This window comes from Anopheles bellator, chromosome 2, assembly GCF_943735745.2.
Source record: "Anopheles bellator chromosome 2, idAnoBellAS_SP24_06.2, whole genome shotgun sequence".
NCBI classification, from domain to species: Eukaryota; Metazoa; Arthropoda; class Insecta; order Diptera; family Culicidae; genus Anopheles; species Anopheles bellator.
Genome location: NC_071286.1, coordinates 64,046,509 through 64,063,897, shown reverse-complemented (window position 1 = coordinate 64,063,897; position 17,389 = coordinate 64,046,509). Strand labels below are relative to the sequence as shown.

Below are 17,389 nucleotides of genomic sequence, written 5' to 3'. Positions count from 1 at the left end.
GTCGCGCCCACCAACCCGCAGTGGGAAAACAAACCGGGAAAAAAGAAAAGCGAAATTGAAGAATAGACGTGCTGTGGTTGTTGCTGCTGAAACAAACACACGCAGTCACCGGCACCGGCAGCAAATCCTTTGAGAAAGGCTCCTTTTATCCATTCGCAGGAGCAAATTATGGGCAAAAATTGTGTTTCCTCTTCGGAGGTCGGAGAGGGGGCTCTTGTCTCGTCCCCTTCTTGAAGGTTCCTTGCCAACTTTCGCCGTCGAAGGAAGACGCCCGGGAATACTTTCGCCGGTGGAAGCCTCTCGCAGGTTGAACGGCCGCTTGAAACTGCTGCTGCCAACACGGATTAACGGCCCGTCCCGTTCCGGGAACGTCTGTCTCTGGCGCTAATCCCCGCGCGATCAGTCGCCCGGAAAACGAGCGGCTTAGTCGGAGAACTGGTTTTACTAAACCCCATTACGCTTAAGGACACGGACGCTGAGGAGGAAACAATTAAGTAATCGGGACCCCCGGGAACCAGCATCAAAGCGAGCACAACGAGTGCCGCGTGTGGAAACACTTGCCCCCCTCGTGCCAGTCCCAAAGGACCTCCTTTCGGAATCGGGCGCGGTGCGAAAATTGGCACCGAAAATCGGGCAAATTTTTTGGGTTGTTCACCGCCCCTCCCCGGGATGAAGTTCCTGCGAACTCACGCCCAGTCCTTTGATCCTTTTCGAAAGGATAACTTTCACTGCTAGCCACTTTCAACCGGTTCACCGGACGCACCTCACACTGCAGCCACTTCCGCGGACTTGTTCGCGGTACTTCGGGAGTTGGAATTAAAAATAGCCCGGAGTAGGACACGACCCACCGGCCGGGGGGTTGCGAACTAGGAGGATCACCGTCCGGGGTTCGGGAGCGACTGAACGCGCGGATCGCACGTGACACTACCCGGTGACGCCCAACCCGTTCCATTCCCTGCGTTGGGTGGCCACTGTTTAGCGTTCGCTCGCTAACCGCTCCGGAAGATCCGGTTGGTCCGCATTTTCCACGGATTCTGCCCCGGGCATGTGTTTACCGACCGCGCCAACGAAGTTGTCGCCCGTTGGCGGAAGGAAGAGTGGAAGTCCCACACTTTCTCGATCCGATTCAGGGGAATTACGCGAATGTTTGGCCCATGGTTTTCGGCAGGACCAACCAACGTTCGGATATTATTTATACAGCTCCTTTCGAGTTCGCGGACGGGCAAACGATTCAAGTTACTGGCGCAGTGAGTGCCGAACTTCCACTTGAGAGCAGCACGGCTGAAAGTTTTCGCTGGTCGTGCGTTGGACGTGGAACGCCCGTTACAGCACAGCTTTACAGCGGAAAGTGTTTGATTTCGATGTTCTTTTCGAGGGCGTCTAACTTAATTGGTGTCGCAACAACGATAGAGAGAGAGCAATGGGACACGCACCCGGAGGCAGCATTAGGATTGCTACAAAGTCGGTTGTTGCGCATGGATTGCTGCCCACCTAGACCAACGCAACAAATGTATCCACTGACTCAGGAAAATTAATTAACTGAATATCGCTGTTTCACTTGTTCACCCCCAAAACCATCGAGTGAACATGAATAAAGTGTACAGCCAACATATGCGAGGACAGAGAGGACAGAGGCTGTTCCATAATTTTGTTGCTTCAACAGGAAAAATACATTTTTACGATTTGAAATACACTTTATTATTCGGGATGATCTCCCTCACCATCAATACACTTGTTCCAAGGAGACTCCAATTTATAAATTACATCCTTGAAGGAAGGCTTCAAAATACGCTTCCGCAGCTTTTATGACGTCATCATTTGATGAAAAACGCTTTCCACGCATGATTTTTTTGGGTCTCTTGTTTTTCAAAATGCTCTTGTGACACGGTGGAATGCTCCATTTTTCCAATACAATATCCTGTATTTTTTACGATTTCAGGGGTTGTGTCTGTTTTTAACGTTTTTGACATGGATCGTCTTGAAGGCTAGTACGACCACGTTTAAACTCGGAAACCTCCTAAGTGAAGGCGAAGAGTTCTTATACACTTTCATCATTCGGTCATGAATTTCCTTTGCTTTTAAAGCTTCTAAAAATCAAAAATTCAATCACCGCACGATCCTTGATTTTTTCCATTGTAAAAAACACTGTGACACGTCAATACTAACTGGCTTGTGAAATCAAAATTAAGTCACCAATTGACATGAAACTTCACATGCTTTCTTATGAAGTGTGTATCAATATAACAAAAAAAAATGGACTTCTAGCAGCGCCCTGTGTTATCGAGGCTACGAACTTATTGAACACCCCAGTACTTGCGCTATTTTTGTTACACGCAACCAGTGCAGCACCTAGTTTCCGATTCACGCCTTCGCATACTGCTAACGGAAGTATCGCACCATCAAACGGCTAAAAAGGAAGTGTCCGCCTCGTCGTTGACGGATCAACAAACGCCGGGTCCGATTTGCAACTCGATCCGTTCCACTCTCGGGACCTGTTGACTTCGGACGACCAGCGGGCGAAACATGATCCTCCGAGATTCCATCGCGTACTGCAAAAGAGTCGAATTCTTTTGTTACTGCCCTGGTGCGGCTTGCAATGGGCAGTTGAGGTATGTTGGCCACCAGTCACCGTCACACCGGGGTCCGGTGACCAGACGCGATTTCATCCGCGGTTCACAGACCTCGCTAATTGCAATCCGTATGCCAGTGTGTAACTCGAAACCTGGCTCCGGTCGTTTTGGCACAACCTCTGGGATCCACTGTGGACCCCGACGTCGCCATTTCCCCAATGGAGAGTGCACTCACCGGGGGCCAGCTAAGCAAATTTGCACCCCAAACATCACGGGCCCGTGCCTGGCCGGTCTAGCATTGAAGGCGGGCTGGCGGAGAAACAAAGAAGCAGCATAAACGGGGTGTGAAACCGGGACCGGGACCGGGAGCTGCGGTGAACGTGGCGTTAGCTGTTAGCGTTTGATAATTAAACGAATATGCTAATTAATTTTCTAGATCACGTCAAACGCAAGCGCGACCGGTCGCGTTGGCTCGGCGTATCGCGACATGAAAGAGATTCCCGCCCGAGAGGCGGATGCCGTGCTCCGTTCAAGGCTCCTGCGCTTTGGTGGTTACGGTGAAATAAAGGGGAAAAATCACACGGCCAAATGAGACGCCGGTTCGTGTATGTGTGCGAACACACCGTTTGTTGCCACCCCGGGCGAGGTCCGCAGTGACATTCTCATGCTCATGCGACTGTGCAGCAGTAATGAGCAGCCGTCCGGGACAACAGGCTTTAATGTTTGCAGAGGTCCGAGCTCGGGCTCAATTCGAAGCATTTAAAATTAAAAACACTCCACCCGATGTTTGACTGTTTGTTTTTGCTTCTATTGTTCCCTCTCTCTCTTTCTGTGTCGAATTAAATTAATGTTGTATTTTCGAAAGGGGCACACAAAAATAGTACATTCCTTACGAGCGAGGATAAAGCCTCGGGGAGTGTCACCGTTCACCGAAAGAAAACCCATCCTACCTACCCACCATAAACCCTAACCCATAACGATAAAAATCGGAAAACGGAAACAATAAAACTCACAACACGCAACAACTTTTGTTGCGCTTTCCCATTCTCTTTTTGACAGATCAACCGATTTCTCCGGAATTTCAATCTATCCAAAATTAACGACCTGGAAGTGTTTACGGGCAGGTAAGTGTCCTTCTTTAATGTAATGGTCCGGTTCACTGCGCCCACGACTCGCGGCGTTAGCCGCAATTAACTTTTCAATTTCCGCGAACCGTGGAACGTCTGCTTTTACTGTTAATTAATGGCGGTTCTCACAGCACCGTGTGTTTTTGGAGCCATTTAGAATAATGTCCCACATACTCTTGTAAACGTGGCGTACTTTTATGTCGACCCCCCTGGGGTGGTGGCTCTTAAATGGTCGGACATCGTAAATGAACCTGTTTTCCCCGAAGCCCGAATATTGGATGCTGCCTCGGTGCCAATGGAAAACCAGACGATCGCGGCCACCATTAATACGACCAGTGTTACAGTTAATTAGTCAGAGTTTTATCTACGCCACAGTTATCTACAATAAAAAATGGCATAAAAGTTTAAAAACTAAAACTGCCAACAGTAGAAAAGAAGAGCTGGTTTCAAATCTCATAGCATCCGAGCACCTTTTGCTGAGGTCCTTCTGGTTACACGCGACACTCAGCGCAGGATACGCGAAGTGCCCATGCCAAAACACACCTTCGCCACGGTGGCTACACCTGTCGCCGAGGTACCTCTCTGACGCGGCCCTAATTACTCCAATCCGACGATAATTACCTAGGTAACCAAATCTGCGCTGCCGCGCGCTCTGTAAAGCAAGCGCTCCCTGGGCCACTGAACCAGGACGAACCTTTCGTTAAGTGAATTCTTCGCCGAGGTCGACCCTCCAACGATGAGGTTCGTTTGATCCCGTCGAGGGCACCGTGGAGCAACACACATCACGTCACACCCGCTGGGCAATCCGCCAAACACGGTGCGCGCCCCGGTTAATTGCTTGCCGACGACCGCACCCCGCAGCAGTGGCCGCGTTTAGTTTCATTTTCCTCTTTTGCTTCGCATTCCTTACCATTCTTACCAGTTTCCGGTTTCCCACCAACAGGACGAGTGCACCGATGATGACGACGGCGACGACGACGACGACGGCCAACGCAAGCAATGGAAAGCCGGCGACGGCAACAAAGAACGGTGCCATCGGCACGGAGGTTATGTTTCAATTTTTCGGCCCCAAGGTGGACTCGAGCCGGGTGCGGGAAGCGATGGAGAAGATGACGGAGCGGGGCCGCATCGGCAACATCAGCCTAGTGCCCGGCACCAAGCTGTCCTTCCGCCAGTCGGTCGGGTTGCTGTTACAGGTGAGTGTACACGTGGCAGGAAGGTGACATCCGGCGTTACTCCGCTCGCTGAGTAGTATCCTGACTGGCGTTCCCGAAGAAGGTATCCCTATCCCATTCATAACTCCTGTCCAGTGATGGGCCAATTTAGAACCATTTTTGGCCTAATTTCTTGCAACTCAGTCTGAGTGGAAGCATCACATTGTTTCCGAATATTCCCAAGGCCCGTCATCGACAGGTTCCCGATTTCCGCAAAACGCTGAATCGGCTTCATTTTCTGTGGCCTCCAACTTTAATCATCGCATCTTTCGGATGATTTCCACGGCCCTGTGCCGTCGGTGCGCTTTTCTGGCCCGCGGCCAAAGATTGATGAGGGAATCCGGTTTGGTGGGAACCGTATTGCGCAACAACAACAATCACAGACGCAGAGTTGCGTTATGCACAGAGATTTGAGGAAACCGATCCGATCCGCTTTTACGAACCCACTTTACGTCAGGTGTCAACAAGCTAAATCGGTGCCGGGTAATGTGTACAAATTTGTGTCCCATCCAGCAGAAGTCAGAGAGTGCGCGACCCCACAATCGTCGTCCATCGTCGGTGCCCATTAACAATGTCCTCTGTTACCAAAATTGTACCTTCGTCGGTCGGCAAAATCCGAGCTCACCTTTGACATGATGCAGGGAAATTGGCACACTTTACCACGGGCCCATCCTAACGCAACCTCCATTCCGTTTCGTTTCGTTGCCCGGTTCCAGTCGGTGGTCATCAATCAAAAGGGCCCGGTGCGGGAGAACACCGAGTTCATACTGTCCTGCGTGGCGCAGGGCTCATCAACGATGTCCTTCCGGTGGTACAAGAACGGTTTCTTCGTGAACGTGACCAAAGCAACAAGGTAAGCGAACGGCGGACGTAACACCTTTCTCATCCATCCATCATTCCATCCCACCCGTCGGCCACCCTGGCCGGAACCGGAAAAGCCGAAGAAGAAGAAGGACGTCACTCCAAAGGACGACCGGCACGAGACCTGGAGAAGATCTTGTTCCGATAGCGATACTCAAACGCAGAACACCGAAAGATGCCTCGAGGCCCCCTCCCCTTCACCGCGACTGGGGCCGGCCCAGCGTTGTCCATGTTTGCCCCCCATACACTCACCCCCTCTTCGAGAACGGGGGCAAACCCCTGGTTGACCGAAACCTTTGATATGTTAAACATGTCAGGGCACCCGAACCGAACCTGCTCGCCGGTGAATGGAGCCGAACCGAGGCCCGCCCGCGGCGTACCGGTGGGTGGGCCTGGACCCGGACCCCGGACCGGCGACATCTTCATCGTCCCATCGTCCCGCTGCCCACCACCGACCGGAATGATGCTATTTACTCTTCGCTCAACAAACAGCAACCGCAAACGGCAACCGAAACTAGGCCCCGTCGTCTTCCACTCGGGCTCGGGCAGGCTCCTGGAGGGCAGGTTTTCTAACAAGTTTCCTTTTGATTATATTCTTTTGCCCCCCACCCGCCCTCCGCACTCCCGGCGCTTCGCGGACGCGACCCACGCGGTGTTCGAAAATCCGGGACCGTTTGCCCGGTCCGAACCGGATTATTAATGCAGAAACATGTGGACCCGGCTGCTGCCGCTCGACTCCAAGGATCACTACACGGCGCTGCTCAGCATTGGCCGGGCGAACCGGCTCGACGGGGGCATTTACACCTGTCAGGTAAGCAATGTCGGTGAACGAAACCAGGGCGACGACCGCGCACTCCAAGGACATCCGGTTTTGCGACAAATGACTTTGGTCCAAAGCCCGGAAATCGAAACGTTGGCTTGAAGGTGGGACAGGGACTTACTGGGCTTTTTGCTTCGCTAAGGTGTTATCCTCCGGAATTCGTCCAATTAAGCTGGCCCATTCGGCCAACTAGCTATTCGGTTGCTAACGAGTTCGGAACCGAAGTGCTTTCGATAGCTTTGATTAGAATATGAAAATTTATATGTTTGCTTCCACTTTAAAAATCCGCTGTCAAACAGTTTACAAGAATGATCCATTACTTGAATGTTGGAAAATTTATATTTTTGTTTGTTGGTTTTCTATTTGTAATACACAATTTTTACAATTATGCAATGAAACACTGAAAAAGTTTCCGGAATAACCAAGATACAGCACATTTTATTTTATTTATTTCAATCTTGTCACCTTACAGCTCTACATACATTTCCCATTGATGCTCCTCTCTCTGTAACCCGTTCAAAAATAGTTTTCGGAAAAGTAGTACTTTTTATCTTCAAAATAATTTTTTACGAAGGTAATAGGTCTCTTCATTTGACGAAAATATTTGTCCTTCGGGCGATTTTCAGATGAGGGAACAAAAGCAAGTCACTTAGAGTAGGCTCTGGCAAGTTAGGGGCATAGTCAAACAGTGCAAATCGTTCAGCTCGCGGATTTCCTCCATAGCAACCGCTGAAGTGTTAGACAACCTTTTTAACGTGTAACGAGAGCAAACACGGCCATCAACACGCGGGCAGCTTTCTCATGTCTAAATGTAGCTTTTAATTGTAACAAACATATATTTTTTATATGTTCATAGCTTCGGCCATCTCCTCCGTTTAATTCAGTGGTGGTCTAGCACAATTTGGTGAACATTCATGATATTTTAGAAGTTTCTAGTTTCAGTTTCTGGACGTCCTGAACGTTCATCAATTTCGAAGCTCTCTCGGCCACATTTCAATTTTGCTATGCAAGTGATAAAAGATGTTACAGAGTCCCAATACACCGAACCAAACTTATATTTGATTTGCGTAGGCTTATTGCCTTTCATAAACAAATACTTCATGATACCTTCGTATAGAAGTTTGTCCATTTTCACAAAAACACTGCCATCAACTCATTCAAACGATTGTTACACAAGCACTGCAGACCCAAAATATTGGTGAATAACCTTCAGGAGATGGCCAACCAAATTCACTAGCTTTCATTAACCAGTGCTGCCTCCTACTTCGTGTGATTATATTTTTGGATATTACATTTTAACGAAAATTTGCCCTACGATAAATGCTGTTCGCCGAAAAGCTGGAAATTTACAATTAAGACGTGAGGCGAAACGACACATTTTCCGGAACTGGAAAAAGCTGAACGGACGACATTCACCTCGGATTTTCGCGGAAAGCACACATACACATAATGTCGCTCTATAATTTGCTCCGAATTCATTGAGCATGGGCAAGAATGTGAGCGGAAAGATTCGTGCAAAGTGGCGTAACGCACCGACTCAGAATGCGATAATTAGGTTTCGCTCGCATATGGCCACGTGGGCCCTTCCCAAAAATTACCCATCATGCAAAATACCCCGACTGAACAGAACACCACGGCGCCGGCTGGTGAACGCTCGACGCAGAAGCGAATAATCAGCGGTGTCTGGCCGTGAGCGCTGTAATCCTTGCCCCGGTGACAGAGGCGTTAGGCGTGGTGACGGGACAAAATGTCAAAAGTGCTGGCTGCAAAAAATTCTTCGTTTCCACGCCGAAACGATCATTGTCACGATCCCGGCAGCTGCTGCGCATTGCATAACCTCCGCGTCTCGGAATTATCTGCCACCGAGGTGGTGGGCGTTGAATTTATTAAAAACTGTTACGGCTCTCTGAGACAATGGGTGGGCGAAAACTCAATGAGACCCGTCAACGTCGACGATTGCGATTTTTGCTAGTAACTCCATTCTCTTAAGACACCGGCACCGGTCGTCCTTTGGGCGAGAAAATTCCCCGGCGTTAACAAAAGACTATCCAAGAAATTAACTTTCTGGTGCTCGTCCGCACACCGGTGACAGCGTTCACGGAACGTAAGGCTCTGGGCCCCAGGAATATGGAGTGCAAATAATGAGCAAAGATTGCGTAAAATAGTTGCACTCCTGGTCGACCCGGTCGGGGCGGATGCGGTTCATTATGTTCGGGTGACGAGCTAACTTGCCCGACGTTGGGCTCGGTGCTGGAAATGGAAGAAATTTACATCCAGCTGTCAAATCAACCGAGAAGCAGCTAACGAAGGCACCCGGTCCCGGGCCTTTAATTATGCAGCTTGTGATAATTAAAAATTAGAACACTGCGCCTTTTCGCGCAAATGTTGTACGGCTGAACGGAAACTTACAGTAGTGGCGCCCCGGGTACCGGTTGGGCTGCGGTTGCGATTGGCTGGCCCGAATGAATGTCTCGTTTCGTCATTTCGCCAAAAACGGAATCCGCCACCGCCGGCGCCAGAATGGAACGCCAACGGTGGCCAACCACAGCCCTGCTCCGGAAGTAACAGAATCCGGCCCAGGTCGCGCCGGGTGAAGCAATCTTTGAAGCCAAGAAGCTCATTCCTTTCCTTCGCGGCGCAGTAGTCTCTTAAAAAGCGATCTGGGAACACAATGGGAAAGCTGCTGAAATAAAGCAAGAAGCCACTGGTCACGAGCCACGCCAGGCGAGACCCTAAGATGGCCGCGACTAGTTTTTGTTCGTAATTACATTTTTATGCAAATGGGTGCCGTGCGTGTCTGTGAGAAAACGAAACGGGGGCCCGGTTTCCGGAGGAGGATTCGGGGCCTAATCCTGCCCGCCGCTCTCGGTAGCCTCACCACTGGGTGGTTCTTTAGTGAATTCTGGTCGCGCACGATGTAATTAATATTATATTCCTTATTTCGCTGGTCGGTACACGAAGCAGGAAGCCCGGAACCGGGCTCGGACAGCAAGGGCTAACGACCGGTGCTGGCCGATGCCGGCGAATAGTTGTGCATCTCTTGGTGGCTTTGGTGCAATAAATTAGATTTTCATGATTTATGATTATTTATCTTGCCCCGGCTTGATAGCAACTTTGCGAAACAAATTCCAGAGCAAACGGATTGTAATAATGTTAAAGCGCATTTTGCATAACCCGAATCATCGCTCGGAGGAAATCAATTCCATTTTATTCGTGTGTCCCGCGGTGCCGGCTTAGGGCCCGCATCGCCACACAGCCATTGCCTGAAATGAGCTGCTTTATATCAAAAATTTATTCGATTTTCGCCCAGACTGGGACCCATGCACTGGGAGTGATACTAGCGAATGGGTGGGATACAAACAAAAAATAACTGGTGCAGTGATAAATTACACACAATTTACCATCGTATGAAATCAATTCCACTTAATTTAATTCCCAGACTCCCGGACTGTGTAGCCGGCGGCGTGCAAGAAAAGTGCACCCCTCCGAGCTGCAATCAAGTTCCAGACCGACAAGCGCAAGACGCTTCTTGCGCTCTTTGCGGGCATGGGAAATGTAGAACAACCATGGGATTGAGATTGCATTTTTGCTTCTCCGCGTCTTCGAAGAACGAAGGGCGGACCACAAACAAGCAGGGCGGAGCCCAGGACACGGTAATCCGCTCTGCCGAGGCAAGCTCTCGTTTGCCAAGCGGAGCCGGACACCCTCGCCCGGTCTGCTCGAATCCACACGATCCGTTCCGAGGAAAAGCGCTGCTCGAAACCGCTCCAAGCAACGGACCGATTAACATACGATTCGAGCGCCGCCAGTGAACGATTGAGAGCTTCGGACCCAAGAAAACGATTTATGAAAGCGCTAGAAAAATTGGTCTCCCCGAACAGTGCACTTTATCGGCTCCCGTTTTGGGTTCGACTCGAATATGTCATGCTCCGGAATTGCTTTCCGTCATCAATCAATCGGTCCAACTTCGGACACGGTCATCTGTTTTCTTCTCCGATCTCACGGAAAACAGCATTTCTGGCAGCGGTCCTAATGCTTGACTTCGTGCACTGCGATTGTCTGGGAATGTAATTAGGAACGGGTCGCTTATGGCACCCGATATTGATTTCTCTGGCCACGGAACGGGGACTCCCCGGACGAGGCACTGGCACTTTAACTCGCTAGTCTATCAACTGTCCGCAAACCGTTATCGAGAAGATAAATCATTCCGACAAAAATAAATTGACCCAAGTACGTAAGACAAAACTAACCCCACAAAAGGGCCACGCAGCGCCGCCCGGTGGGCCAGTAACAAAGCAACCATTAAATGAACATTTATTTCCGGTCGCCTGACAGCCACGCTGACGGGATCGCTTCCGCCGGATATTGAAACCGAAACCGCAGTCACGGCGGCAACAGTGAGGCTAATGATCCACGGGCTGCCGCCGGAGCAAGATGTTTGGGTCCTGGGAGCCAACACATACAGCGGCAAAACAGCGTAACGTTCGAGAAGTGGCGTTACCAAAGGGCGAAGCGATCCACAGAAGAATGTAGACACTTCGCCTCGCATTCTTGGCCCTCGGGAACAACTTCTCAGAACCTCGCACCGAAACCGGAAATCGATTTCTTTTCCCGCTTGGCCACCGTACCATCACCGGCCATCCTCATCTGTATTCATTATGCTTCACCACAGCGCGTATCCCGTAACCGTTTCCGGGGTTTTCTTTCCGCCGCCCGATAGGTGTCCGATATGAGCATCCAGCAGTGTCGCTCGACGAAGGTGCAGATCCTGGAGGCGCCCCAGCTGCGTGTCGATCCACCGAGCGCCACCGTCTTCCGGGGTGAGTCGCTGCTGATCCGCTGCCTGTCGCTGCAGGACACCGACCGGCGGGCCGGAAGCCTCGGGTACAGCTGGACGAAGAACGGTGCCCTGTTCCAGTCGGACCCGGCCCAGGAGCTGTGGGAGGACCTGTACCCGGACGGGAGCATCCTGAAGGTGCACAACCTGCAGGTGAGCGAACCAGCCCGTGGACGTCCGCGAGCTCGCCCCTGAAACGAAACGTTTCCGTTCACAGAAATCCGTCGTGTACACCTGCATCGTGTCGAACTCGGTGGCGCCCGTGTCACGGAGCGTCCACGTGACGGTCGTGGAACCGGGCACCGTCACACTGTGTCCACCGGGCGTCGACTACGGCGTCAGCTGGCCGGCCAGTGCCAGCGGCCCGGCCGTGCTGGCCGATTGCCCGCAGCGGGCCACCGGGCTGGCGAGCAGGATCTGCGAGCAGCGCGACTTCGGGCGGCCCGAGTGGCTGGTGCCGGACTTTTCCGACTGCGTACCGGAAGCGGTGCACCAGATCAGCGACGAGGTGAGTTTCGGTTCCGGAGTTTAAGAAGAACTAACTCTTCGACCGAGATTCTTAAGTTGCCACTTTCGTTTAATAGGAAAATTCAATTAACTAACCCATCCTGAATTCGGTTTCATTTTCTTTCACTCCCCAAACCTCGAGCCGCCGGGGGGTCTCCCAGCCATCGGGCCGCGGTTTACCGGTTTCGCAACATCATTATGGTCGGCTATGTTTTTTTTGTGTTTATCGCCGGCCTCCCAAATTCCAAGAATGTAGCAAGTTGTGGCAGCCTTTTTGTGGTAAAATGTTGTTGTTTCTTTTCGTCTGCCGTTCTGGAAAACTTATTTCCAATAACTCAGCCCCCATTTTTTTCCGTTCGTGAAAATGTGTACATAAAAAGCAATACCAGCCCCCTCCCCCCCATTCCGAAAGGTCCGTTCTGCGGTGTCATCGATTCCAATTCACGGCCACGGGGGTCAAAAGTAAACGGCCGAAACCCCTAATCCGACCGGCATCCTGACAGGCATCCCAGTGTCCTTCTCCTCAATGTCATTATCATATTTTCGAGGAGTGAAAACGGCCCGGCGAAAAAAGTCGAACCCGAAAAACAAATCGATCGAGACCAACTTTTTTTTGCCGAAGTCCCTGCCCAGACCGTGTGGCGTGTGGTGACAGTTTACCGACAACACACTCATCGTCGTCGTCGTCGTCAGCGAAGGAGCTAAATGGCACAAGTTGTCGGCTTCAGGGCGTGGGAAAAAAAAACGTAGGCCCCAAACTTGCTTCCGTCGTCGCAGGGACGCATCGATTTCGACGCCCAAAGACCGGTGCTGCTGATAGGAACTGTGCTGATGCTGACGAGCCGGTGGCCGGTTATGTGCCACTCATCCTCATGATGGCGGCATGATGGGCCGGCTTGCCTGACACCGGCAGAGCGAAGTCCTCGCAGCCTCCGGAACGGAAAGTTATTTGTTCTGTCGATCGGACCGGCTCAGCTTGGCGGCCGCGACGGCGACGACGTGAAACTGCTTCTTTATTATAGGTCGTTTTTTTTAGTTTGTTTTTTTGTTGTTGGTCTACAAACGGCTCAAAAGAAAAGCGGCTATCCATTTTGTGGTTGTCTTTATGCGTAGCGTTCCACCATTTTACGACAGCCAAGTTGAGTGATATGCTCTTGGGACTTAATTTTCTTTTGCAACCCCTTTTTATATCCAGTATCTAGCCGATCGCCGTTATGAGCTATCGGTTGATAATATTGTGCAATCGCAGTGCATTTGCATGCAGTTTATGTTCCATGAATACATGCGGCTAATGAACAGCTCGCATATCGGTGCGCAAGCTCGACCGTATCGTAAATCAAACGATGTCCGGAGTGCTGCAAACCGCATTATGAGCTTCCGATTCCGGCCACAAAACGTGCAAACAGCATGGTTACATCAAAACATAAGCCCACCCACATACATTGTGACCGACGCAGCCGACGGTCGCATAACTTATCGCGCGGCGGCGGCGGCGGCGTAACTGCAACGTGTGCGTGCGCCGTAATATTCGTAATTAGCTGTCAGGAAAGCGCACTCAGGCACTATCAGCGAACCGCCGAGATAGGATAGGAAGCGAGTGGACATTTTCCCGGCTGGCTGCGGTCGGAAAGGGGCAGCTTTTCCGCACCATTGCGCGATGTTTGGCGCGCGCGCGCATCGGTTCGAGCACGTGATCGGTGCAGTGTATTGGGAAAATGAATTTCTCGCATTCTCTCGCTGGGAACGGAGTGCCTTTTTTATGCCGCATTTCCCACATCATAACTTGTTGGTTCGTTTGGTGCTTCAAGTACGTCTTTCATCTTGCCCCACTCAGCGGCCCCGTATGTGCCAGGCTCTCCAGCGAAGGCACCAAGCAAGGTTTTTCCAACGTGGTCGACAGTGGTTTGTTTATTTAAATTTTTTGTTCCACTTCGGGCACTTCACGGGTGAGCGAGTCAGGGAGAGAGCTTTTCACTCCATCAGCAAACCCTTAAAATGTACAAATTTTACCCTCCAAAATAACTGTAACCCCTTCGTACGCGCTCTGCTAACGTTGTTTCTACTTTTGAACCGTTTTTCTTTTCACCCAAACCGTCTACTGCAACACTTCATCGCCGTGTGGCCAACACATAACCACCGGCACCAGTTCCGAGGCCTAACCTACGGCCTGCAGAAAACCAACGGTTCCAGTGTGCTGCAGTCGTGCCTGAAATACGCAACGAGCCACCACCGGACGCTGCTGCCCGGCGAAGGTGGCTTCCTGCTGGGGCTGCTTCACGAGGTAAGGCCGGGGAGAGGCGAAAAAACTACGCGAAACACATTTTAACTTCTGGTCGGTGCGCTGACCTCCTGCCACCGAAAACTCCGGATTCCGAAGCGCAGAGGGTTTTGGGTTGACCGTGGGTTTTCCCGGGCTTCCAAAGCCTTTGGTTTGTTTGTGTCTTCTGCTTCTACTCAGTAGTTTATTTGTATTACCCCTTTTCCACCTTTCTTCCACCGAGTGTTGGTGGGAATCCGGGACCGTGGCCGCCACCACCGGAAGCAAAGTGACAGTAAAAACATTCCACTCCCGCTGTGACACCACATAATTCTCTAACGCTAACGAACTTGCCACGCTGCCAGGGTTTTTGAAAGAATGCATACACTTCTTGCGCTATGACCACTTTTTTGCACATAACAGCGTTCCTTGAAGGAACGCTAGAAACGCCGGTGACATTGGGTGGCTAGTTTTTCAATGCACAAAAAGGCGGAATAATTAAATATCGTAACTAATATGCGCTCATTTATGGAGAAGAAAGCAAAACCGACCGGTAACATCCGGTGCGAGGCTAGCTATTTGCTTCGGTGGTTCTAATTTTGGTCCACTCCCTTCGGGTTTCCGGTAATTGCTGGGTTTTGGGCCCAATTGTTATTTCCCCAACGCAAATAACGGCTGGCCTCCACAGAAGGTCCGCACCAAGCAACTGTTGCACTTTGGCAATGGCTGCTTCCCCGGCTCTAGTACTCCGGTGGGCCTTTGAAGAACCTCCGGATCCGTTGGGGGTAGGCGAAAGATTAGCCCGAAGATGGCGGTGGCGGCGGCGGCACAACACAAAACCATCGTCCGAAAAACGCGACTGAAATATTCACAAGTTTTATGGTGAGTGAATTATTTATAAGAAAATTTAATTGTGTTGTGCCTGGGACTGGGCTGTGTGCTTTCTCCGAACCGGGGCACCCGGCACCGTCAGGATCAGACTGTTACATCGCTCGCTCCGTCGAGTGGCCCCTTAGCGAGCGTCTGGTGCCGTACTTCAGTTGAATTCCATTTACCGGGCGATTCTGCCTTGTTTTCCACGCCGCACACCGAGAACGCCAGAACATCGGATGTCCTGTGCGAACTTGTTTAGCAGATAAAAATATTCCGGTTTATGTTTTTCCCTGGAGTAGTGGAAGGCACGTTGAAAAGTAGACACGCTGCGATAAACAAATTTGAGGCAGATTACCGTGAGTAGGGATTGGATTACCTGCTGGAAAAATTGGCTCATTGATATGAGTGATAGATTGTAGATCTAGAATTCCAAACAACGTTCCGATGATCGCCCCAATTAGGCATCGCCCCAACCAAACAGCGACCGTCGTAACACTTTGATGTATCGTTCATTAGTGATGCGATGCGTAGATGATGTTTGAACAGGTCGCGAGGCCGATTCCCGGACACACGGCACACAACATATTCCGCGTATCCCTAATTGCGCGTCGAACGCGCTTCGAAACATTTAATGATTTTATTAATCCACCTCGGACCGGGGTCTTCCGCTTCCGGGGTCCGCTGTACCACGCTGATTTTGCTCGCTCTCTCTCTCTCTCTCTCTCGGCAGGTGTTTAGCTACATCGAGACGACCGGAACGCGCCACGAGCAGGAAATCGCGTCGGACATCATCCTGCGCATCGTGGACCTCATCATGCAGAACAAGGTGTCCCTCAACAGTCAACAGGTACGGATTCGCCGCGATGAATGGAAATTTGATTTCCATCGGAAAACTCCATCCGGCCGCGGGGCCGGCCGCCAGGAATAAATCGCCCAATTAGAACCGCTCGCTTATTGATCACAGCGGCGGCAACCGGCTTCCCCGGCCGATAACATCAATCATTAGAGTCTATCGAACCGAATCCTTGGCGGCCGCATCGACCTTTGCCGAACTTTTCCCCAAATTTCGCACGCTCCATTGCACACTCCACCGCTCCCCCCACAAACCGCGAGTCCTGGCGTGAATCTGTGACCGGAGACGAACGACTCGGCTTCTGGCAGCATTTACAGCACGTGCGAGAGAGGGGCAGATTGGTGGTGGAAGGTGACGTGTAGCGGGGAGGTTTCATTCAATTGGCAAATTTGCACAAATTTTCGCTTCCGCAAAGTCCGCCGGGGACGGTCGGATGATTCTACGATGATTCGAGCACTTTTTGCCTCACTCTCCTCTGAACTCGGTTTTCCACACAGCAAATCAAGCAGCTTCAGGAGCTGGTGCAGGCGGCCGCCCTCAACCACGAGACGACGATGGCGGCCCCGATCTCATCCTCGTCGTCCTCGGCCCTGCCCGCCGGTCAACCCGGCCTACCGGCATCCGGCAAGCATCCGGCGTCGAGCGGAACCGCAACCCACCAGCTCAACTCGTTCTATCTCTACACGGAGACGGTCAAAGGGCTGCCGTTTAATTTGCAAATTTACGGGTACGTCACTGCCGCCACCGCCGGAAGCTGTACATTATTTACCGAACCGGACCGGTTCGTGGGGTTCATCATTATTTATTGATTTCGTTTCTCATCTGCTAGCTTTTAGTGCCTTTATCGGTTTTACATCGTTTTACCGAGCCGATGTCACATTCATGACGCTGCGGGTGCCGCAGTTTCTACATTCCCTTCGTTAATTGCCAATTTCGTGCCAAAGTTTTCAATTTCTTTTCATCCTTTTCCTGTCACGAAGTTCCATGCGGAGCGCTCTCCATCCCTTTTTATTTCCATTGCGTCACGATCACTCAATTTCCATGCCCGAATGGCGTCAATGAAAAGCTCCCTCGCCGAAATTTACTTCGGGAGTGCGGTGAAGCGTTTTTCTGAAAAGAATCCAAAAATATGCCTTATTTTTCATGCTTCTACGGTACGGTGCACGCGCAGCGATCAGCTCTACTCGGACCAGCTCTACATGGAAATGGACCGTTCCGGTTCGCTGCAGGAGATCGTGGCGAACGGGACCGTCCTGGTGACGGTCATATCGTACAAAAATCTCACCAGCTTCCTGCCCCGATTTTACTTCGCCAAAAACAGGTAAGACCCAGCATGGGCCAGCACCACACATATTTGCATACCTCAAAACTCGGGCTTGGGCTCAGGAGTTCCCTGTTCACCACAATGTTTCGGCCATGCGGTTGGCATGCAGCCCGTACCGCAAACTCGATCGTCCGGATCGATTTTGT

At 51.1% G+C, this 17,389-nt stretch overlaps 1 protein-coding gene across 1 annotated transcript in view; it reads left to right on the top strand.

Annotated features, from left to right (window-relative positions):
* LOC131207861 (uncharacterized) overlaps nt 1–17,389 on the top strand; it is a 90,397-nt gene that overhangs the window by 46,924 nt on the left and 26,084 nt on the right. Inside the window, exons 8-17 of the mRNA XM_058200494.1 lie at nt 3,630–3,694; nt 4,641–4,893; nt 5,628–5,764; nt 6,478–6,583; nt 11,313–11,582; nt 11,647–11,937; nt 14,083–14,217; nt 15,797–15,913; nt 16,417–16,646; nt 17,091–17,240. Of these exons, the coding sequence (XP_058056477.1) occupies nt 3,630–3,694; nt 4,641–4,893; nt 5,628–5,764; nt 6,478–6,583; nt 11,313–11,582; nt 11,647–11,937; nt 14,083–14,217; nt 15,797–15,913; nt 16,417–16,646; nt 17,091–17,240 (1,754 nt within the window). The remainder of the gene's footprint in view (nt 1–3,629; nt 3,695–4,640; nt 4,894–5,627; nt 5,765–6,477; nt 6,584–11,312; nt 11,583–11,646; nt 11,938–14,082; nt 14,218–15,796; nt 15,914–16,416; nt 16,647–17,090; nt 17,241–17,389) is intronic.